The 23,951-nt window shown below is 37.9% G+C and overlaps 1 protein-coding gene across 4 annotated transcripts in view; it reads right to left on the reverse strand.

Annotated features, from left to right (window-relative positions):
* The window catches only part of SEC22A (SEC22 homolog A, vesicle trafficking protein), a 74,575-nt gene that overhangs the window by 39,982 nt on the left and 10,642 nt on the right, over positions 1-23,951 (reverse strand). For all 4 annotated transcript variants that reach the window (XM_033211006.1, XM_033211009.1, XM_033211008.1 and 1 more), the window contains exons 4-5: positions 12,841-13,004; positions 11,279-11,473 (exon numbers count right to left, since the gene is read on the reverse strand). In XM_033211006.1, the coding sequence (XP_033066897.1) occupies positions 11,279-11,473; positions 12,841-13,004 (359 nt within the window). The remainder of the gene's footprint in view (positions 1-11,278; positions 11,474-12,840; positions 13,005-23,951) is intronic.

The raw sequence follows: 23,951 nt of genomic DNA on the forward strand, positions 1-23,951 counted from the left end.
CTATATCCTCTTCCACGCTTGTTACTGTCTATCTTTTTAATTTTAGCTATCCTAATAGGTATGAAGTGGCATCTCCTTGTAACTTTGCTTTGTATTTCCCTAATGACTATGACGTAACAATTTCATGTGTTAATTGTCCAGTTGTACAAATTCTTCACAAAAATGCCTAGTCCAATCCTTTCTCCATTTTTATTTTTATTTTTTTATTTTATTTATTTTTTTTTTGAGACGGAGTCTCGCTCTGTCGCCCAGGCTGGAGTGCAGTGGCCGGATCTCGGCTCACTGCAAGCTCCGCCTCCCGGGTTCACGCCATTCTCCTGCCTCAGCCTCCCAAGCAGCTGGGACTACAGGCGCCCGCCACCTCGCCCAGCTAGTTTTTTGTATTTTTTAGTAGAGACGGGGTTTCACCGTGTTAGCCAGGATGGTCTCGATCTCCTGACCTCGTGATCCGCCCATCTGGCCTCCCAAAGTGCTGGGATTACAGGCTTGAGCCACCGCGCCCGGCCCCTTTCTCCATTTTTAAACTGGACTATGTCTTTTTATTGTTTAGTTGTAAGAGGTACTTACATATTTTAGACACTAGTTCCTCCTCAGACATATGATTTACAAGTATTTTCTCCCATTCTGTGGGTTGCCTTTTCACTTTCTTAATAGTGTTGTTTGAAGAACAAAGTTTTAAATTTTGAATTGGGTGAAGTAGTACACACCTGTAATCCAGACTACTCTAGAGGCTGAGGTGGGAGGACTGTTTTGAGCCCACAAGCGTGAGACCAGCCTGGGCAACACTGTAAGAACTTATCTCCAAAAAAGTTTTTAGTTTTGATGATGTCCACCTTACCCTTTTTTTCTTTTCTTTTGTTTTTTGAGACAAAGTCTGGCTGCTGCCCAGGCTGGACTGCATTGGTGCGATCTCAGCTCACTGCAACTTCCACCTCCTAGGCTCAAGCCGTCCTCCGACCTCAGCCTCCTAAGTAGCTGGGACTACAGGCATGCACCACCATGCCTGGATAATTTTTGTATTTTTTGTAGAGACGAGGTTTCGCCATGTTGCCCATGCTGGTCTTGAACTCATGGGCCCAATTGATCTGCCCACCTTGGCCTCCCAAAGTGCTGGAATTACAGGTGTGAGCCACTGTGCCTGGTGTATTTTTTCTTTTTTCATTGTGATTTTGGTGTCAAGTCTTAAAAACCTAATACAAGATTATACAAAGATTTATATGTATGTTTTCTCCTAAGAGTTGTATAGTTTTGTTGTTAATTTTAAGAATACATTTTATTTATATATTTTTTTGAGGTAGGGGTCCAACTTAATTCTTTTGCATGTGGCTACCTAGTTGTCCTAGCACCATTTGTCTAAAAGACTATTATTTCACCATTGTCTTGGCATCACTGTTGAAAATTAAATAACCATAATGTGTTTACTTCTGTACTCTCTTTTTTTTTTTGAGACGGAGTCTTGCTCTGTCGCCCAGGCTGGAGTGCTGTGGCCGGATCTCAGCTCACTGCAAGCTCCGCCTCCCGGGTTCACGCTATTCTCCTGCCTCAGCCTCCGGAGTAGCTGGGACTACAGGCGCCCGCCACCTCGCCCAGGTAGTTTTTTTTTATTTTTTAGTAGAGACGGGGTTTCACCGTGTTAGCCAGGATGGTCTCGATCTCCTGACCTCGTGATCCGCCCGTCTCGGCCTCCCAAAGTGCTGGGATTACAGGCTTGAGCCACCGCGCCCGGCCTACTTCTGTACTCTCAATTCTACTCCATTGATCTATGTATCTATCCTTAAACTAGAACCACACAGTCATGATAATTGCAGGTTGGTAGTATGTTTGAAAGTGTGGCCGGGCGCGGTGGCTCAAGCCTGTAATCCCAGCACTTTGGGAGGCCGAGACGGGCGGTTCACGAGGTCAGGAGATCGAGACCATCCTGGCTAATACGGTGAAACCCCGTCTCTACCAAAAAATACAAAAAACGAGCCGGGCGACGAGGCGGGAGCCTGTAGTCCCAGCTACTCGGGAGGCTGAGGCAGGAGAATGGCGTGAACCCAGGAGGCGGAGCTTGCAGTGAGCTGAGAGCCGGCCACTGTACTCCAGCTTGGGCGGCAGAGCAAGACTCCGTCTCAAAAAAAAAAAAAAGCCGGGCGCGGTGGCTCAAGCCTGTAATCCCAGCACTTTGGGAGGCCGAGGCGGGCGGATCACAAGGTCAGGAGATCGAGACCATCCTGGCTACCACGGTGAAACCCCATCTCTACTAAAAAATACAAAAAACTAGCTGGGCGAGGTGGCGGGCGCCTGTAGTCCCAGCTACTTGGGAGGCTGAGGCAGGAGAATGGCGTGAACCCGGGAGGCGGAGCTTGCAGTGAGCTGAGATCTGGCCAGTGCACTCCAGCTTGGGTGACAGAGCGAGACTCCGTCCCAAAAAAAAAAAAAAAAAAAAAAAAAGAAAGTGTGAGTCCTCCAACTTTGTACTTTTCCAAGATTTTCCAAGATTATTTCCATGAACATGAGACTACTTGTCATTAATTTAGGTTTTGTTTAATTTCTTTCAATGATGTTTTATAGTTTTCAGTATATAGGATTTTCTTAATTTCATTTTCAGATTGTTCATTGCTAGTATATAGAATACAATTGTTTTTATATTAATCTTGTATCCCACAACCTCACTGAACTCATTTATTAGTTCTCATAGTTTTTCAGTGGATTCCTTAGAATGTTCTATATGAAAGATTATGTCATATGTGAACAGAGTTATTTTATTTCTTCCTTTGCAATCTACATGCCTTTTCATTTATTGTCCTTGTCCAACGGCTAGCTGTGGCTTGAACTTCCAGTATAATATTGAGTAGAAGTAGTGTAAGCAGATATCTTTGTCTTCTCCCTGGATCTTAGGAAAAAGCATCCTGTCTTTCACCATCAGGTACAATGTTAGTTGTGGGTTTTCCATAAGTGACCTTTATCAAGTTGAGGAAGTTCCCTTCTATTCTTTTTTTTTTGCCATGAAAGGCTGCTGAATTTTGTCAAATGCTTTCTCTGCATGTATTGAGATAATCACGTGTTTTTTTATTTCTTATCAATATATTACATTAACTGATTTTTGGATGTTAAAGCAAACTTGCACACCTGGGATAAATCCCACTTGGTCAGGGTATACAGTCATGCATCCTTAAACAATGGGGATACATTCGGAACAACGTGTCATTAGGTGATATTGCTGTGCAAACATCATAGAATGTACTTACACAAACCTAGATAGTACACCCTAATACATACCTAGGCTATATGGTATAGCCTACTGCTCCTGGGTTACAAACCTGTGCAGCATGTTATTGTAGTGACTACTATAGACTACTGTAACACAATGGTATTTGTGTATCTAAACATAGAAAAGGTGCAGTAAAAATATGCTATTATAATCTTTTGAAATCACCACCATATATTCAGTCTATCATTAACAAAATGTTGTTATGTAGCACATAACTATAATTTTTTCTTTTAGAGACAGGGTCTTGCTCTGTCACCCAGGCTGGAGTGCAGTGGTGTCATCATCACTCACTATAGCCTCAAACGCCTGGGCTCAAGTGATTCTCCCACCTCAGCCTCCTAGTTGCTGGGACTACACATGCATACCACCAGGCTAATTCTTAAAACTTTTTTGTAGAGATGGGGTCTGCCTATGTTATCCAGGCTGGTCTCAAACTCCTGGGCACAAGTGATCCTCCTGCCTCAGTCTCCCAAAGTGCTGGGATTATAGGCATGAACCACAGTGCCTGTTCTAATTTTTAAAATACATTGCTGGATGGGGTTTGCTTGTATTTTGTTGAGGACTTTTGTGTCTATATTCGTAAGATATGTTGGTCTGCATTTTACTTTCTTTGTGATGACTTCGCCTGGTTTTGGTATTAGGATGATAGTGGCGTCACAGAATACGGAAGTATTTTTTGTAGAGACAGGGTTGCACCACATTGCCCAGGCTGGTCTTGAACTCCTGAGCTCAAGCCATTTGCCTGCCTTGGGCTCCCAAAGTGGCGGGATTACACGTGTGAGCCACAGCACCTGGCCCTTTACTAATTTTTTGGAACTGTTTGTAAATAATTGTTTATTAACTTTTCATTAACAGGTAAAAATCACTAGTAAATGTATCTGGGTCTGGAGTTTTCTTTGTGGGTAGTTTTTATTACTAATTGAATCTTTTTGCTTTTATAGATCTATTCAGATTATCTTCTTGCATCATTACCAGTAGTTTGTGTTTTTCTAAGAATTTGTCCATTTCATCAGTTACTGAATTTAATGGGATACAGTTGTTTATAGTATTTCTTTACAATCCTTTTTATTTCTAGAAGGTCAGGAGAAATGCCCTCCTTTTCATTTCTTTTTTCTTTTAGACAGAGTCTCACTCTATTGCCCAGGGTGGAGTGCAGTGGTGTGATCTCAGCTCACTGCAACCTCTACCTCCCAGGTTTTAAGCAATTCTCATGCCTCAGCTTCCTGAGCAGCTGGGATTAAGGGCATGTGCCACCAGGCACCCAGCTAATTTTTTGTATTTTTAGGAGAAATGGGGTTTTGCTATGTTGGCCAGAGTGGTCTTGAACTCCTGGCCTCAAGTGATGCACCCACCTCAGCCTTCCAAAGCGCTGGGGTTGCAGGCGTGAGCCACTGTGCCTGGCCCCTTCATTTCTAATTTGAGTAATTATTTTCTGGGTCAATCTAGCTAAGGGTTTGTCAGTTTTTTCAAAGAACCAACTTTTGGTTTTGTTGATTTTTCTCTACTGTTTTCCTATCCTCTATTTCATTTGTTTCTGTTCTAATCGTTATTTCCTTCCTTCTGTTTGCTTTAGGTTTAATTTGCTTTTCTTTGTCCATTATCTTTAAGTGGAAAGTTGTCTTCAAATCTATTTTTTTAAACATATGCATTTATAGCTATAAATTTTCCTCTAAATATAGCTTTTGCTACATTCTGTAAGTTTTGGTATGCTGAGTCTTCATTTTCATTCATCTCAAAGTACACATTTCCCTTTTGATTTATTCTCTGACCCATTCACTATTTAGGAATGTACTTTCTAACTTCCACCTATTTGTGAGTTTCCCAAATTTTTGTTTTCACTTCTAATTTCATTCTAATGTGGCTGAAGAACATACTTCATACTATTTCTACCCTTTTATTAAATTCATGAAGGTTTTGTTTTTCTTTTTGTTCTGTTTAGCTTAGCATAAAGTCTATCCTGGAGAATAGTTCACATGCACTTGAGAAGAACATAAATTCTGTTGTTAAATGGAGTATCCTAATAGATGCCTGTTATGTCTCACTGGCATATGGTGGTGCAGGTGTTCAAGTTTTGTATTTTCTTATTTTCTGCCTAATTGTTCTATCCATTATTGAAAATTGTGTATTTAAGTTTTCAACTATTATTGTTCAATTGTCTGTTTCTGTATTCACTTCTGGCAGGTTTTACTTAATGTACTTTGGGGCTCTGTTGTTAAATGCATATACATTTATAGCTCTATCTTAATTGATTCATCATTTTATCATTATAAAATGTCATGCTTTACCTCTCATAACAATGTTTGTCATAAAGTCCATTTTGTCTAATATTAGTATTGCTACTCCAGCTCTCTTTTGCTCTTTATGTATCTTTTTTTATCCTTTGACTTTCAATCTATTTATATATTTGAATCTAAGGAAGACAGCATATAGTTGCATCTTGCTTTTTAATTTTTACTCCAATCTTACAATCTCCATCTTTTGACTGGATTAATATATTAACACTTTTAAAATCCAGTCACATATAATATTATTATTGATACAGATTTACATCTGCCATTTTTTTCCTTTTGTCTTATCCATCTGATGCTTTTTTTGGCTCTATCCCTCCTTCACTTTTTTTTTTTTGTAAATTTGCATTCAGTGAATATTTGGTAGTATGGTATTTTACTTTAATAATTTTTTACTACTTTTTATTTGCTTTGTGGTTGCTCTAAGCTTACCATATGCATCTTAACTGCAAGAATTTATACTAAATTCTAATGAGCCACAGAAACATTACTCCTATTTAGTTCTATTCCCTTTATCTCCTTTTTGTGGTATTGCTGTTATACATATCAATAAACATCACAAACTCCAAAATACATTGTTATAAATGATAACTTTATAGAATTTTATGTCTTCTAAAAAGGCTAACAAAGGATAGTAATTATATGTTTGTAGCTCTTGTTAGTATTTATCTTATCTTTCTGGCTTTCTTCATTAGTTCCTGTTGATTTGAATTACCATCTGGAGTAATCTCTTTAGCCCAGTACAACTTAACTACCGCCCATGTCCTTTTTGCTGTATTGGAAAATATATTACATTTCTATATGTTATAGGCCCAAATGATATTATATATGCACTGTTTTATATGATCACTTTTTAAATCAGTTAAGAGAGTAGAAGAAAAATGCATTAACGTATTTTTACGAGTCAGAGTCTTGCTCTATTGCCCAGGCTGGAGGGCAGCCTAGCTCACTGCAATCTCAAACTCCTGGGCTCATGGGATCTTCCCACTTTGGCCTCCCAAAGTACTAGGATTACAGGCATGAGCCACCACACCTGGCCTTTACTGTCTTTTTAAATTACTTAATTACCTTTACCCTTGTTCTTCGTTTTTTTTCAAATAGATTCAAATCATTTTCTAGGGTCACTTGTTTTCATCCTAAAGAATTTCCATTATTATTATTATTATTATTATTATTATTATTACTACTATTATTATTTTTGAGATGAAGTCTTGCTCTGTTGCCCAGGCTGGAGCATAGTGGTGCAATCTCAGCTCACTGCAACTTCCACCTCCCAGGTTCAAGCAATTCTCCTGCCTCGGCCTCCTGAGTAGCTGGCATTACAGGCGTATGGCACCACGCCCAGTTAATTTTTGTATTTTTAGTATAGACGGGGAGTTCATCATGTTGGCAGGGCTGGTCTCAAACTCCTGACCTTGTGATCTGTCGGCCTCGGCCTCCCAAAGTGCTGGAATTACAGGCATAAGCCACCATGCCCAGCCAAGAATTTCCTCTGTTATTTCTTATAAGGTGATTGTGCTAGCAACAAATGTCTTAAAAGAAAGACATGTAAATGTCTTTCTTTTGCCTTCATTTCAAAAGATAACTTTGCTGGATATAAGATTCTTGGTTACTAGTAGTTTTTATTTTTTTCTTTCAGCACTTTGTATGTCATTTCACTGCCTACTAGTGTCTATTGGTTCTGCTACAAAGTCAGCTGTTAATCTTATTGAGGTTCACTGTAAGTGATGAGTTTTGGTTTTAACTTATATTTTAGGTTCAGGGATAGATGTGTGCGGGTTTGTTATGCAGGTAAACTCATTAAGTGACAAGTTCTTCTTTTCTTGCTAATTTCAAGATTTTCTTCTTGTCTTTGGATTTCAGCATTTTACTATGATTCATCTATTTGTGGATCTCCTGTGTGTATCCCATTTGGAGTTCACTGAGCTTCCTGGAAGAGCAGATTAATGATCTTCAGTAAATCTGGGAACTTTTCAGCCATTATTTCCTCAAATATTTTTTCTGCTTTTTCTCTCCCTTCTTCTTCAGTATCCTGTCACACCTATGGTGGCATGCCCCCTGTTTTTCTGAGGTTCTGTTCATTTTTCTTCATTCTTTTTTTCTGTTTTTTGGATTAAATAATCTCTATCAATCTATCTTCAAATTGCTAACTCTTCTGCCAGTTCAAATCTGTTGTTAAGCCCTTCTAATGAATTTTTCATTTTAGTAATTTTACTTAATTCCAGAATTTCCACTTTTTAAAAAATAATTTCTCTTTATTGGTATTGTCTATTTGATGCAACATTATCATACCTCCCCCTTTACTCCTTTAATAGTTTCCTTTAGTTTTTGAATACAATTATAATGGCTACTTTCAAGTCTTTGTTAAATCTGACACCTGACTGCTCTGAGAGGCAGTTTCTGTTACCTACATTCTATCCCCCTCCCCGGCCCACAGCGCATGGGTCATCTTTTCCTGTTTCCTTTTTTTTTTTTGAGATGGAGTTTCGCTCTCATTGCCCAGACTAGAGTGCAATGGTATAATCTCGGCTCACCGCAACCTCCGCCTCCTGGGTTCAAGCAATTCCCCCGCTTCAGCCTCTCCTGTAGCTGGGATTACAGACATGTGCCACCATCCCTGGCTAATTTTTTTTTTTTTTTTCCCAGTAGAGATGTGTTTCTCCACGTTGGTCAGGTTGGTCTTGAACTTCCAACCCCACGTGATCCACCCACCTAGGCCTCCCAAAGTGCTGGGATTATAGGTGTGAGCCACCATGCCTGGCCACATTTTCCTGTTTCTTTGCATGTCTTATAATTTATTGGAAATTGGACATTTTAGGTAACATATTATAACAATATGGGTACTGGTCCACCCTCCCCCTACCACCCCTGACCAACTGGGCTTGTTATTGTTATCTGCTTGTTTACTAACTGACTGGATTATTTTTATAAAATTTGTTACCCTCTTCTCCCACATTTGTATGTGAAGTATTGTATTCAGTCCAAATTTAAAGAACATTAACAAACTAAAGCATGTCTAGAGGAAGCTTTTAGGATAGGGAGAATTTGAAATGTCATAAATGAAAAGGCTAAGTTAACTGGAGGTTTTTTGTTTTGCTTTGTTTTTGAGACGGAGTCTCGCTCTGTCACCCAGACTGGAGTACAGTGGTGCGATCTCAGCTCACTGCAACCTCCACCTCCTGGATTCAAGCAATTCTCTGCCTTAGTCTCCCAAGTAACTGGGATTACAGGCACCTGCCACCACGCCCAGCTAACTTTTGTATTTTTAGTAGACAGGGTTTCACCATCTTGGCCAGGCTGGTCTTGAACTCCTGACCTCGTGATTCAAAATGGTGCACATTTGTTACAGTTTAATTGAAAATTTCACCCTTTGTCAATACACAATGACAAATGTGTTTGTCTTGTATTCTATAGTTGATATTGTCTTGCATTTTTATTTCTTTTTTTATTATACTTTAAGTTCTGGAATACATGTACAGAACATGCAGGTTTGTTAAATAGGTATACAAGTGCCACGGTGGTTTGCTGCACCCATCAACCCATCATCTACATTAGGTATTTCTCCTAATGCTACCCCTCCCCTTGCTCCTCACCCCTTGACAGGCCCCCATGTGTGATGTTCCCCTCCCTGTGTCCATGTGTTCTCACTGGTGAACTGGAGATATTTATATGAAGTAGACTAGACTAAGAGGATGGAAAGGACACACAGTTGCTGACTTAACTGTTACTCTGGTTCTGCTGAAGGAAGGGAGAAAGAGATCACAAAACAAACTGGTAGACATAGGGAAGCCGAATTTAGCTCAATTATATAAGGAAGATTTTTTTTTTCCCCTAAAGGCTTAGGTTGGAATAATTTTTTTAAACAAATAGTCTGACAATGTCATATGCTACCTTATAAAACAATGAGGTGTTCATTTTAAGCAAAAGTTTATATCCTTTCACAATTGTTGAAGATAGTATTCCTTCTTTGGGATGGAAGATTTGAGCAGATGATCACTAAAGTATTTACACCTGTGACAGTCAAGCACTCTGGCCTTAAATGTAGCCATTTTGACAAAATGTAAAGCACTTTACATGCCTATAAATAGGCAGTACAAATAACCTATTTTTCATTTCTAGAAAAATATTTACAAAGAAACCTTAAATGTTTTCCTAGTCATATATGAAGATCAAATCAAATGGATTAGACTTAAATCTTAGACCTCAAACTATGAAACTACTAAAGATAACATTGGGGAAATGCTCCAGGACATCTCTTGAGTAATACTCCACAAGCACAGACCTCCAAGGCAAAAGTGGACAAATTGCATTATATTGAGTTAAAAAGTTTCTGCACAGCAAAAGAAACAACAAAGTGAAGAGACAACCCACAGAATGATAGAAAATATTTGCAAACTGACAAGGGAATGTGAATCCCTATATCCATCTGACAAGGGGTTAATAACCAGAATATATGATGAGCTCAAACAACTCTATATGAAAAAATCTAATAAGCCTATTAAAAAATGGGCAAAAGAGCTGAACAGACATTTTTAAAAAGAGACATACAAATGGTAAACAGGTATATGAAAAGCTGCTCAACATCACCAATCATCAGAGAAATGCAAAACAAAACTACAAAAAGACATCATCTCACCCCAGTTAAAATGGCTTTTATCCAAAAGACAGGCAATAATGAATGCTGGTGAGGATGTGGAAAAAAGGGAACACTGTTGGTGGGGATGTAAATCAGTACAACCACTAGGGAAAACAGTAGTAGTTTTGAGGTTCCTCAAAAACTAAAAAGAGAACTATCATATAATCCAGCAATCCCACTACTAGGTACATACCCAAAAGAAAGGAAATCAGCATATCAAAGAGACATCTGCGTTCTCATGTTTACTGCAGTCTATTCACAACAGGTAAGACTTGGAAGCAACCTAAGTGCCTATCACCAGACAAATGCATAAAATGTGGCACACATACACAACAGAATATTATTCAGCCATAAAAAAAGAATGAGATCCTATCATTTGCAACAGCATGGATGAACTGGGGGACATTTTATTAAGTTAAATAAACTAGGCAGAGAAAGGAAAAGTTTACATATTTCTCATTCATTTGTGGGAGCTAAAGTTTAAAACAACTGAACTCATGGAGATAGAGAGTAGAATTTTGGTTACCGGAGGATGGGAAGGGTAGTGGGGGTGGGAGAAAGGGGGATGATTAATGGGTACATAATACAGTTAGCTAAGATGAATAAGATTTAGTACTTGATACTACAATAGGGTGACTACAGTCAACAATAATTTTAATTTACTGTACATTTTAAAATAAGAGTACAACTGACATGTTTATAACACAAATAAATAATAAATGCTTGAGGTGATGAATACCCCATTTATCCTAATGTGATTATTACGCATTGCATGCCTGTATCAAAATACCTCATGTACCCCATAAATATATTACACATCGAATGTGTACCCATGAAAATTAACTTTTAAAAATTTTAAATTAAAAAAAAATGTTTTTCTAGCAAAGAGATCTTCTGAGGTTGCTATTTGAAAGTATTTTCCTGACTAGTCACATATCTGGTAGCTTCCTTTATAAATCACTGAAAAAGGATTGCTTTGAACTTCTATATTCTCTCATGTACTTGATTTAAAATATTAGAATGAAGTAATTCATTTTCAAGAGCTTCTCAGTTCTTCCCAAGGATTTTTTAAAAATAAAATAACTGAGATCCAGAACTCACCAGAAGAAATCTTACCAGCACCTTTATAGTCAACAGAAAATGCTGACGTGACTCCATTGGCTGACCCCAGTTCACACATGGAAATTTGATAAGGAGGTCTCAGCTTGATTTCCGTCTGCATGTCAGAAAGATTTATCTTTGTTGAAAGAGACCTGGGATTATTATATCGCTGCTTGGTCCTCTGAATGAAGTTATCTATGTAAAATAAAACATAAATTTCCTTGCAGTCACTTGTCAATTAATTGTTTCAGAGTATGATGCTTATGGATAGTAAATATTATAGGTAGTTTATTATTCAAAATTGTTCAATTTGTCATGAAGCATTCCAATATTACTTGTGTTTAATGATTAATATATCACGGAGTCATCAGTTTTACCCTCTAGAAATCAGTAATTTTAAATAAACTAAGGATTTAACACTACCTAAGTGTATTACGTCCACTTCAAGAAATTGCAAAAACAAAAAACAGCTTTAACTTTAAACCAAGTCTTGATTTTTTTTTTTTTTTTTTTGAGACAGGGTCTTGCTCTGTCACCTAGGCTGGGGTGCAGTGGTCCAATCATAGCTCACTGTAACCTTGAATTCCTGTGCTCAAGTGAGTCTCCTGCCTCAGTCTCCCAAGCAGCTGGGGCTGCCACCATGCCCAGCTTATTTTTTTTTTTTTTGTACAGACAGAGTCTCTCTATGTTGCCCAGGGTGGTCTCGAACTCCTGGCCTTAAGTGATCCTACTGCCTCGGCCTCCCAAAGTGCTGGATAAAAGGCATGAACTACCACACCTGGCCCAAAGTCTTGATTTTTATAGAGATTCCTATCTCATGAAATATTAAAACTGTCAGATTTACCAGCTGCAATTACGTAAGAACACACACTAGAAGTTGCATGTTTTTATAAATCTGTTTTCTTTTTATTGCTTATACCATTAGAATGCAGGTTTTAAAGAATAAATTGAATAAAACTAATATAAGACATTTCCTAAATATTTTCCAGGTGGAATTTTATTTTTACTATTTACAACTTTTTCCTTCTACATCAGAAGTTGAGCAAACTACTGACCACAGGCCAAATCTAGCCTGCTGACTATTCTGTAAAGTTTTATTAGAATATAACTGCACTCATTTATGTACTGCCTATGGCTGCTTTTGAGCTACAATGGCAGGGTTGAATAGTTGTGACAGGGACTATATGATCCTCAAAGCCTAAAATACGTACTATCTGGTCCTTTCCAGCAAATGTTTGCCATCCCCTATTCTACATGAAGCAGACTATAAAAGATTATTACAGAAACACAAGTCTGAATCTCTGGCTTATAAATTTCTCATTGAGAAGTTATCCTCTGGCATTAATTCTTTGGACCAATACTCAAAATCCCCTTCACAGCTCAAACACAATTTTTTTTCTAATAAGCATCTAAGTAAAAAGTTACCGTAATTCATAGATCATTTACCAAATTACTCTATCAAAAGCAAGATAGCTGAAGTCCCCCCTCCACCCAATATTAGATTTAAAATTGCTTATGATTGGATGGAGATGAATAAAAAGGAAAAAAAATCAGGCCCTTACCAAATTCAATGAAACAGTATGGTCTGACAGCAGTATTTGTCTTCATCATGTTATAAGTAGTAATGAACTCCTTCTGAAGCTCATCCAGGAAAGAGAAGGCGAGAACATTTGGGTAATTGTCAGTGCACAACATCATGTAGCTCACTCCCAGAGAGCTAATAAAACTATAGTGTAAAAAACATTGGTTTTAAAATTTCAAATTAAATCAAGGTAATTCACTGCTTCACAAGACTGGTTCCATACACCATAAACTGCTACTACGGTGGCAATGAAGATCTTAACATTTATTATATATTCTAGGAAAAAATTTAAAGGAACCAAAATATAGTACTATTTTAAGTTGTGGTTTAAAAACAGATGACAAAAAATAGAATGTACTACAGAAGGACATACAATATGGTTCTAACATTTCAGTTATCACTAGGGGTAAAATGCAGGGGAACGGATATACAAATGTATTATAAGTATTACAGACAGCTTAAAGTCTAGCCCTTCAACATGTTCCCCACTTTTGAGTCCAGAACCCTTTCAAGATTCTGATGAAAGGAACACTCTCTCTAGAAAGATGCCAGAACACAGAAGACTGCACACAATTTCAAGGTGATCACTGACCTCTTGAAGTCATCAATGACATGCCCCAGAATCAAATCCTCTGCTTTACACAGTAATTAATTATGAACCATGGGAGGGGGGAATTTATGAGTTTATATAAAAACACAAAAGGAGAAATGAGGGCTATGGCTTAAAACAGAATGCTGAGTGTTGACTGGTAAATGTAGAGGTAGTGCTAGCAATGGAAAAATCAGCATTTGCAACCAACATGGTAAAGATTGGATCAGGCAAGGACAATCATGGATGTTAAATCTAGGGGGAAATTTTTATGGATTAGTATATTTGCATGGCTTTAAAATGTCTTTCATGGATTATTTCTTAGTTGCAAGGGGAAAATATTATACAGTAGAAACTAGACAACTCCTTCACCAAGTACTCTCTAACATCATTAATGTTAGATGGATATTGTGTCTCCAGATGTTATATCCTGAGAAAGACACATCAGCTATATAATATTCTGAGAATGCATAATTTGAATTTCATCATAAGAAAACACCAAAATGATCAACATTCTATTTTTAAAAAGGAAAAAGTGTATTCTTTAAAAATTCCAGGGTTGTAAAACAGAAATAAAGGAAGTGGAAATGTTGCCAATCAAAAGAAGCTAAAGAGGCTGGGCGCGGTGGGGGCCTGTAATCCCAGCACTTTGGGAGGCCGAGGTGGGTGGATCACCTGAGGTCAGGAGCTTGAGAACAGCCTGGTCAATATGGTGAAACCCCGTCTCTACTAAAAATATAAAAATTAACCGGGTATGGTGGTGCATGCCTATAATCCCAGCTATTCAGGAGGCTGAGGCAGGAGAATTGTTTGAAGCCAGAAAGTGGAGGTTGAAGAGAGCAGAGATTGCGCTACTGCACTCCAGCCTGGGTGACAAGAGAGAGACTCTGTCCCAAAAAAAAAAAGCAGCTAAAGAGATATGACAACTAAATGCAATTCCTAATGCTAGTCCAAATCCTGTGCCAAAAAGCAATAAAAAAATGCTATAAAGCATATTCCTGGGTCAACTGAAAAAAGGAAAGTTAGCAGTACAGTAGATAAAGTATGGTATGAACATGAAATTTACTGAGGCTGATATGTGTACTATGGTTAAGTAAGTTAATAACCCTAATTTTAGAAATTACACTCTGAAGCAGTTATGAAGAAAGGGTTCAGGAAAAAAAATAAATCAGATAGTTAAGTACGTAGGTAGATAATATGAGAAGACAAATGTGGTAAAATGTTGACCAAAGGTGACTATGGGAACAGGTGTTATCTGAAGTTTTCTTATTCATATAACTTTTCTGTAAGTTTGAAATTACTTCTAAATAACAAATTTAGAAATTAAAAATTTAAAAAAAGCACTGAAACATTAAAATTAACCATATTCTATTGGAAAAAGAGCTTTCCAGAATCTAGTATATACCCCACTATAATAAATAAGCAGAGCACAAAACACAAAGTAACCCTTTTTAATGAGTCGCCTAAACATCATTGCATAGCACTGTCAATATAGCTGGTCTACATCAAGGGCAGTAAACAGCATGCAGGATGTAATTCCCCACTCCTATGCTGGACTCTGCTAATCTACACAGTAATTTTTTTTTTTTTTTTGAGATGGAATCTTGCTCTGTAGCCCAGGCTTGAGTGCAGTGGCACAATCTCAGCTCACTGCAACTTCTGCCTCCTGGGTTCAAGTGATTCTCTTGTCTCAGCCTCCTGAGTAGCAGGGATTACAGGCACACACGACCACACCTGGCTAATTTTTGTATTTTTAGTAGACACGAGATTTCACCATGTTGGCCAGGGTGGTCTCAAACTCCTGACCTCAAGTGATCTGCCCGCCCTGCCTCCCAAAGTGGTGGGATTACAGGTGTAAGTCACCACGCCCAGCCAACACAGTCATCTTTATGGTAAAACTCTGATCCATACTGGTCACCTTACTGTTTTCTTTCTTGAATAACATAGAAGCAGAATTTATTAATGTTTAGAATAAATATGTTCACAGGATTCAAATTTAACAAGAATGAAAAATAAAAGGGTATACGGCACTTAAAGTGTCTTATCACTCTTGCCCAGATACCCAGTTCTCCTTCCCTTGGGCAATCCACGTTAGTAATAATTTCTTATGTATCCTTCCTGTGAGAGCTTGTGTGTAAGCAAGTAAATATGTGTGTGAATATATACATGTGACATATATATATATATGAATCTCTTTTAAAGGACCATCCCAGGTTGCCAAATGGGCTTGGCACCTACTAATCATCTATTACTAGTGGTATGGGATATACTAGTGGTGAAATAGTTCTGATCTTATGGTTCTAGAGTAGCCTGGTTGTTCCTTTCTGAAGCATCACTTAATACACACTCATTTAGGGCAATGTTTTTCAAAGTGCAAGTTGTAAACCACTATGTCATAAAACTAGTTCAGTGAACTACAGCATTTTCCAGAAATTGAAATAAAATATAACAGAAAGTATTGGAATACATAGTTTCATAAAACTTTTTAGTTTTCTATATGTGTATATATAGTGTTCACAAAGTAAAATGTATCTTCTTAAGGATCATAGTCAAATTAATTTAGCCATAGCATATTGCCTTTTTCTACAAATTAATATCTAAATCAAAGGCCAAAATATGCTTTCTCAAATGATTTTCTCTTTCCAAAAAAAATTTTCACTGTCATTATCAAAATTATTTGACATGTCATTAGCATTCGAATATACCCCATAATAACCTCAATAACCTGAAGACAATTGTAATTGGCTTCCACACCCTAGGAACTCCCAACTGGCTAGCTAGGAGTTATTTGATTATCCTCCATTAATACGACTGAAGGTTTTAGAATCCATTTTTTGTATTGTGTCAGAGTCTTACTGTATTTCCATATTAATAACAGAGTCAGCCACAGACACCTACATGACAGTTTATCCCAAATGGTTTATCTTCCTTGTGCTAAATGTAACTAGACAATTGTATGTAAGATAAAGGAAACCCTATGTCTTTAACATGGCATGTGAGCATTTTCAGGAAGTCTTTATTTTACTACAGTTGCAAGATTCTCTCTGAAAAGGCTATAGTGTGTTCTATAACATTATGGCTTTTTATAGTAAATTTAGCTTTGTAATGCTTTATTTGAAATGCAAAGCTAGTTTTCCCAAAGTACATACAGTTCCATTTATGTTTGTGATGGAAAAAATTCTGCTTTTTCAACAATCATGGGACAGATTGAAATAGTCCCACCACTTCACTGAGGACTGCCCATAAAATAGTCTAAAGTCATTACAGGCATGCCAGTTTGTGCATGCTTTTGTTGTGTTCATCAGGTTCACCTAGTGAATATTTTACAGATAATATGGCAGATGTCTATCTGCCTTGAGGAGAAAGAAGAGAAATAGTAGTAAGAGTAATAGCACCACGTAGTTTACTGACCACTTAGTATGAGCTAGGCCTTTTGCCAAGTATTTTACATATTTAGTTTCATTCTCACAATAAAGGGGCACTATTATCTCCACTTTACAAATGAAAGAAAAGAAACTCAGAGAGGCTTAGTAACTTATCCAAGTCACACACCATTAAGAAGCGAAGATGGGATGAAGTTAGTTGATTCCAAGGCCCACATTTTTTCCACAATACAATAGCAACTTCCATGTAGTATAGATTAACCAATTATTCCTTGAATTCACCAATGTTTTTTCACTTTTTCCAAGCCACAAATCAATCTCTATTTTATTCCCTAAATTAAGAGTAATGAAATTGAGAGTTTTGGAACCTGTATTACAGTTATCTTCTGGAAGCCCTCCCAAATGCTCCACTTCATTTTGTACAACTCTACTCCTCCCTCTCTACATTCCGGCCACCCACTGGCCTTATTTCAGATCCCCAAGGATGCCAGCCCACTTCCAGCCCTCCCACTCCCAAACTGAGAAACTTCATGATTTTGTCTTCCCCAGTACTCCAATTCTGACCTGGCTAATTCCTACATATCCTTCAGTTCTTAGACTGAAAGTCCTTCCCAGAACACACAATCTAAACTGATCCCACTTCTACAGCATATCATAGCAGCTGCTAGTTTTCTTCACAAACTAACCCAATTTGTAATTGTATATTAATATATTTTTGTTGCAATGTCTCTCTCACTAATATACACACTCCACGAGAGCAGGGATGATTTCTATATAGCTCACCATTATATTCTTAGCACTTAGAATATTTTGTGTCTAGTAAACAAGAAGTGCTCAGTAAATAAATGACTGCAAAGGTGGCATCATTCTTTCACTAATTTATACACTAATTTGTTGAGTATATCATGTACCAGTAATTGCACAGCTTAGTGGTATCTACACAAAGCAGCAGCTCAATAAATACTTAACTAAATGACAGAAGAGAGTAGAACTTCACTTGTCTTCTAGTTACTGTTCTCCAGAAGGCTTTATTTACGGTTCAGGTCAGTGAATCTTCGACATGTCCTTAAGAGAGGGATGTTCTCAAGAGCCATGTAGAATTACTCACCTTCACAGTGAGTACCTCGAGAATGGCTACGCAGGTCTCAAAGACTTGTCTGCTCTCCCTTTATCACTGTCATTACTCACACACAGACAGACACACATACAAACACACACTCTCTCCTCTTTTCTTTACCTTGGGCACAATTTTTAAATTGCCAAGGTTTTTCCTACTTTGCTCTAATTTCCCTTATATTGTCTAGCTCCATTCCATTTCCAGGCTTTGGTGCCAATGGGGTTTGGTCTTTATTGCTACTGCTTTTCTTTTACCTGAGGAATTTATCCAATTTCATTACATGTTTGGTTCTCCTCCCTGGCACACCCACTAGGAACTTCTTTAGGGTCAAGTATAACCTAACAGGTAAGACTGGCAGAAGTCCAAATACCAGATATAGGAAATTTACCCCTTCTAATCGTTTTGCTATAAAGCTAATTCTATAATGTGTCCAAGCCATTCCACAAGTGATTCCTACATCCAACAAAATGAATAAATGGTTTTACACATTAAACTTATTTTCTGGGATCTAATTTTATTTACAAACTGTCAAAGAAATTTTACATATCACCAATTAAACACTGACATTATTAGGACAATTCTGGCCTGTTGCACCAAACTAAATAACTAGTAATAGCAAAGATCTTCCTCTCAGCAGAGAGAACACCTAGCACAGGCCCAGCATTCTACTTCACAGGCTCTGATGTCAAAGATAAAGTCCCTGCCTGCCAGGAGCTTACCATACAATTACTGGGGATGTGCCTTTCACAGTGATTTACAAACCAAGATATATACATAAAATGTAGCATGCTAAATGACAAGGTACACAGATAGCAAAGGATTTAGTATTACAAACTCATTTATGAACTGATATATTATTTGTATTACATATAACATGTAATTTTCATGCTATAATTGTACCACTATACATAGAAACTCTGCTTATCCTTTGTAGTCACGTTTGCCCAGTGAACAGCTTTCCTTGGTGCAGAAAAGTTATTTAATAGGACATACCATCTCTAATCTACTGTTAAATTTGCCAAATACAAAAAATGTTTTGGGCTGGGCGCGGTGGCTCACGCCTGTAATCCCAGCACTTTGGGAGGCCGAGGCAGGTGGATAATGAGGTCAGGAGATTGAGACCATCCTGGCTAACACAGTGAAACCCCATCTCTACTAAAAAAAAAACACACACACACACAAAATTAGCCGGGTGTGGTGGCGGGCACCTGTAGTCCCAGCTACTCAGGAGGCTGAGGCAGGAGAATGGCCTGAACCTAGGAGGTGGAGCTTGTAGTGAGCCAAGATCTTGCCACTGTACTCTAGCCTGAGTGACAGACCGAGACTCCATCTCAAAAAAAAAAAAAAAGTTTTGGAATAGAGCCTTCTACATTGAATTCTATTCTCTAAAATAAAGTGTTGAAACTTTAAAATATTAAATAGGGCCAGGCATAGTGGCTCACACCATAATCCCAATGTTTTGGGAGGCTGAGGCAGGAGGACTACTTGAGCCCAGGAGTTTGAGACCAGCATAGACAACAAAGTGAGATGCCATCTCTACAAAAAATTGTTTTAAATTAGCCAGGTGTGGTGACGCACACCCATAGTCACAGCTATTCAGGAGGCTGAGGCAGGAGGATCACGTGGGCCCAGGAGTTCAAGGATGCTATGAGCTGATTGTGCCACTGCACTCCTGCCTAGGCAACAGAGCAAAACCCCATCTCTAAAAACGAAAAACAAAATATTAATAGAGAGGCTAAACATTAACAAAGTGAGCATATCTTATGAATTGTATTATCACCAAATATGTCTCATAGAAAACAAGATGAAAACAAAAGACTTTGCCACTAGTGGGACAGTAAGGAGATAAGAATGAAGGCTCAGTAACACTGAGTGTCCACCACATGTAGCATTTTACCAGGAACTTCCTATTTTCTCACTTACTCCTTTCTCACATGGCTAACTTTCAAGTACCCTCCAATGGTGAAGCACCAAATCATGAATAAATCATCCTATGAATAAAAGACCCATTTTAGCCACAAATTTTAACATCATTAAAAAGGAAAATATTTATTAATATGAAATATGCCAGATGACGGTAACTTACAACAGTAACCTAAAGAAGAATCTGAGATCATTTTAAGAAGCCAATGGTAACTACACCATGAGTGACTTGGATAAAACACAGAGCAAGCAAAGTTTGCCTTTGACATCTTTATTCCCTTTTCTTCAGAGTTAATCTCCCAATTCACCCTTTCTCACTTCCCTAACACAGCCACACTCCAGAGGATGAAGATCCTGACTTTTTTAGATAACTAATCAGATAATCCATAACTTATGTATTGGGTATATTTCCCAAAGCTTATTGCACCTAGATTTCATTTTCCCACAGAAACTGTACAATAACAGTAATTAGGTTCCTAGGCCAGTTTACAAGAGCCTATTTAACATATATGGTGCTGAAAAGCTGTACATTTTGCCATAATAAGCAGGAGAAAAGGAATGTGATGCTAGTAATGAGACAAAATAGGAAAATTGAATACCCAGGTTATCTCCTTCCCCCAACTGGTTTAGTAACTACAGGTTGGTTGCATTTCCCTGCCACACCCTCTCCCTTTCAAACACCTAGCCTCCAATGAGACAATGCTGTCCCATCAATTCTAGGATTCACATATACTCTGTTCCTCATCATTATCAACCAATAAAAGAGAGGTGTGGTATTTCCCTTCATTCTCTTCCCTGGTTCATTTCTCTCTCCATAAAAAGTGAAAATAATTAGGAGAATTAGGAACACATGCTGCCAAGAAAGGGGTTAAGGGTAAAGAGCAGCAGTCATTTTTTACCAGATAATAATGCAACTCCTGAATCCAAGATTGTGGTTCAGATATATCATTTACTATTTTTGTGATGTTGAAGGATCTGCTTTACATTTCTAAGTCTCAATTACCTTATCTGTAAAATAGGGTAGTGATAGCACTACCCAGCATCTCTTCTCTCTTCCCTTTGGGGAACTACCTTCAGCTCCATTCTGTCTGGCTGTGGTAAAGCTCAAAGGGGTAAGGACACGTGATGCAGTCTTGGCCAAATAAGAGTACCTCATCCCCTCTGACAACAATGTTTAATTAGTCTAGAAATGGTCAATTACACAAGCAAAGACAATGTCTTATTATTGAGAAACAGAGAGGAGTTGCTCAGTTGGACTGAAGTAAGCCTAAAGCTGTCTGTGTAGTGTTTTCAAGTCTGTAGACAGTATCTATCTGCAAAAGGTAAGAGACTGTAGAAATGAGACAGATTTCTGACAACATCTGTGAGGCCGGCTCCACCACTACCCTTCAAAATACCCATTTTTCCTTAAGCTAATGTGAGTTGTGTGTCTGCCCCTAGCAATGGAAAAGAGCGTTATTTAATAGCCCTTCACAGAGTTGTTAGAAAGCTTAATGATAATGTCAGTAAAGTACCTGGCAGTTGCAAGTACTCAATAATTGGGTTATAGCTTAAGTTGTTACTCTAGTAATCAGAAAATATCCCAAAAGAGTGAAAGGGAAAGACTGCTAGACACTAAAGCCAAAACGCAGGTAAGCCTAAAATAGTATTCCTGGCTGGAGGTAGCAACGTAGGGAGAAAGTGAACCCTAAGGCAAGGAAAGAACATTAGGAGGCTCACAGCCATTATCTGGCTTCAAATGAATTCACAGTGAAAGAACTAAAAAATTTTACTTCTTGCACTAAAATTCACAATAGCATATGACTGGCTTCCCAAAAGGTATTTGTCTTTTCAGCGTCTTACTGTTTAAATAGATTTCAAAATGTACAACTATGATTTTTAAATCTCTAAAGCCAATTGCAAAGTTTTAAAGATCTCAGATGACCCAACCTAATTTTCATATGGTTCATACTTACTTTAGCCATTTTTTTTCTTAAGTGGTAACATAAGTTTATTCACTAAAAATTCATTACCGTCTAAGGAAAAAAACCTTCGACTTATAAAACAGATGAATTCCTTAAAATTTTATAGAGAAAGAATTGGAATATCACTACAGAATGTGAGAAGAAATCACAAAACTGAATACCCCACACTTCACACCATCCTGCCCAATCAACAAGGTTTCTCTGTCACTCTGAATGCTGTCATACTCCCAGAACAACCATCCCTCATTTAGTAGCTACTATGACACGCACAAGGAACTGTGCTAGCACAAGCCATGCTCCACAGAATGTCCTTTACTGGCGAAAAAGAAGTATCCAGCCACTACACTCACTTGAAATTCATCATTTTCCCAATATAGAGGAGGAGAAAACTAAAGGAATCTTCTCAATTTTATTTTTAAATTTTATTTATTTATTTATTTTGAGGCAGAGTCTCACTCTGTCGCCAGGCTGGAATGCAGTGGCATGATCTCAGCTGGGTTCAAGTGATTCTCTTGCCTCAGCCTCCTCAGTAGCTCGGATCACAGCCTCTGCCTCCTGGGTTCAAGTGATTCTCTTGCCTCAGCCTCCTGAGTAGCTCGGATCACAGATGTCCGTCACCACACCCGGCCTTTTTTTTTTTTTGTATTTTTAGTAGAGACAGGGTTTCACCATGTTGTCCAGGACGGTCTCAAACTCCTGACCTCAGGTGATCTGCCAGCCTTGGCCTCCCAAAGTGCTGGGATTACAGGTGTGAGCCACCAGACCCGGCCTAATTATCTCAATTTTAAATGTTACTCCCCTGATTTTTTTTTTCTTTCAAACTCTGGTCTTCCCTTGCCTATTCAACCAGAATTTAATGTGAGGTATCAACTGATTTGGCACATAATTATACGCTTAGTGATTCTGAGATTCTGGGAAGAAAGAGTACCTCAATTTCCATACAAATTTGAAAACCACAATGCCAAGAGTTGAGGAATCAAAATAGTATAAGCCATGGCAGATCAATTCCCTCAATGAATTACAACCCTGTTATAGAGAGGATAGAGAAATAAAATTAAAAATAAGAAATTTTAATAAGTGATGAAAAAGGCAGTCAACCGAGTTCTACAGGCGATCTGTGAAAGCAGTGAGATCATTAGAGACATGAAATAGTAATGAGAAAGAAGGTGATTCAAAACAAGTAGGGTTTGAAGGAAAGAAGCATTTAATATGGCTAGGAGAAAAGAGGGACAGCATGGTGGCAGTTTCAGGCTGTGCTATGATGTTGCTATGGCAGACCTGTGAGTTTTATCTCGCAAACTCATAGTCATTAGAAAAAGAGTTGTGATGTGAGAATTTTAAGTCAGGTAACACACAAATTCTCAATTTTATGCATTTCAGTCTAAGCTCAATGTCATATAAGGTAAAAACATCAATAAACATAAACTAAACCACAAGATCTCTTATTAGCGATAGAAAATATATGAAATCCAGGTCCTTGTCAGGAACTCGAACTAGAACTTCTGTTTTCCAATCCTTATTGAAGGTTTGGTACAAAAAAACATGCATAGACATTTTTCTATGCATGGCTCTGAAAGCCAGGTAATCTTTTCCTTTTGACTTATCTGAATTGTATTCTTGAACTAGACCAGATTAGACTTCTGCTGATTTACCCACTCCTAAACTCTCATAATTATGGTTGCTGGAAGAATGTTATCCAAATGCTGTCCTTTTTATGTACTTCAGGTCTCAGTAACAGGAAAAACAATGTTTTTGTCCAATGGACGCTAAAGGGATTATCCCCCTTTGCTTTGGCCACAAGGAAACTCAACAGTAATATGTGCAACCTTTCTCTAACAAATGGATGGACTATCTAGTTTGTATCTCCAGAAGGAAATGTTATCTCAGTTTATTATTCTCCTGTATTTATTTTCCTTCTTCTGACTCCCTTACTTGACCCCTTCAATTTTTTTTTTTCCTAAATTGCCTCAAATCCTTTGTGTGGAATAAGCTGGAGTAAATAAAACTAAATAATACAAAATCTAGAATTTTCAGTTAAATAGAACGAAGGGATGTTAAAATGTTATATTTTACTGTTAAGAACAGCCAAAATAAATTTTTTTAATTTTAAAAAAG

Source organism: Trachypithecus francoisi, unplaced genomic scaffold (assembly GCF_009764315.1).
Source record: "Trachypithecus francoisi isolate TF-2019V2 unplaced genomic scaffold, Tfra_2.0 Lachesis_group0, whole genome shotgun sequence".
In the NCBI taxonomy this organism is placed as follows: Eukaryota; Metazoa; Chordata; class Mammalia; order Primates; family Cercopithecidae; genus Trachypithecus; species Trachypithecus francoisi.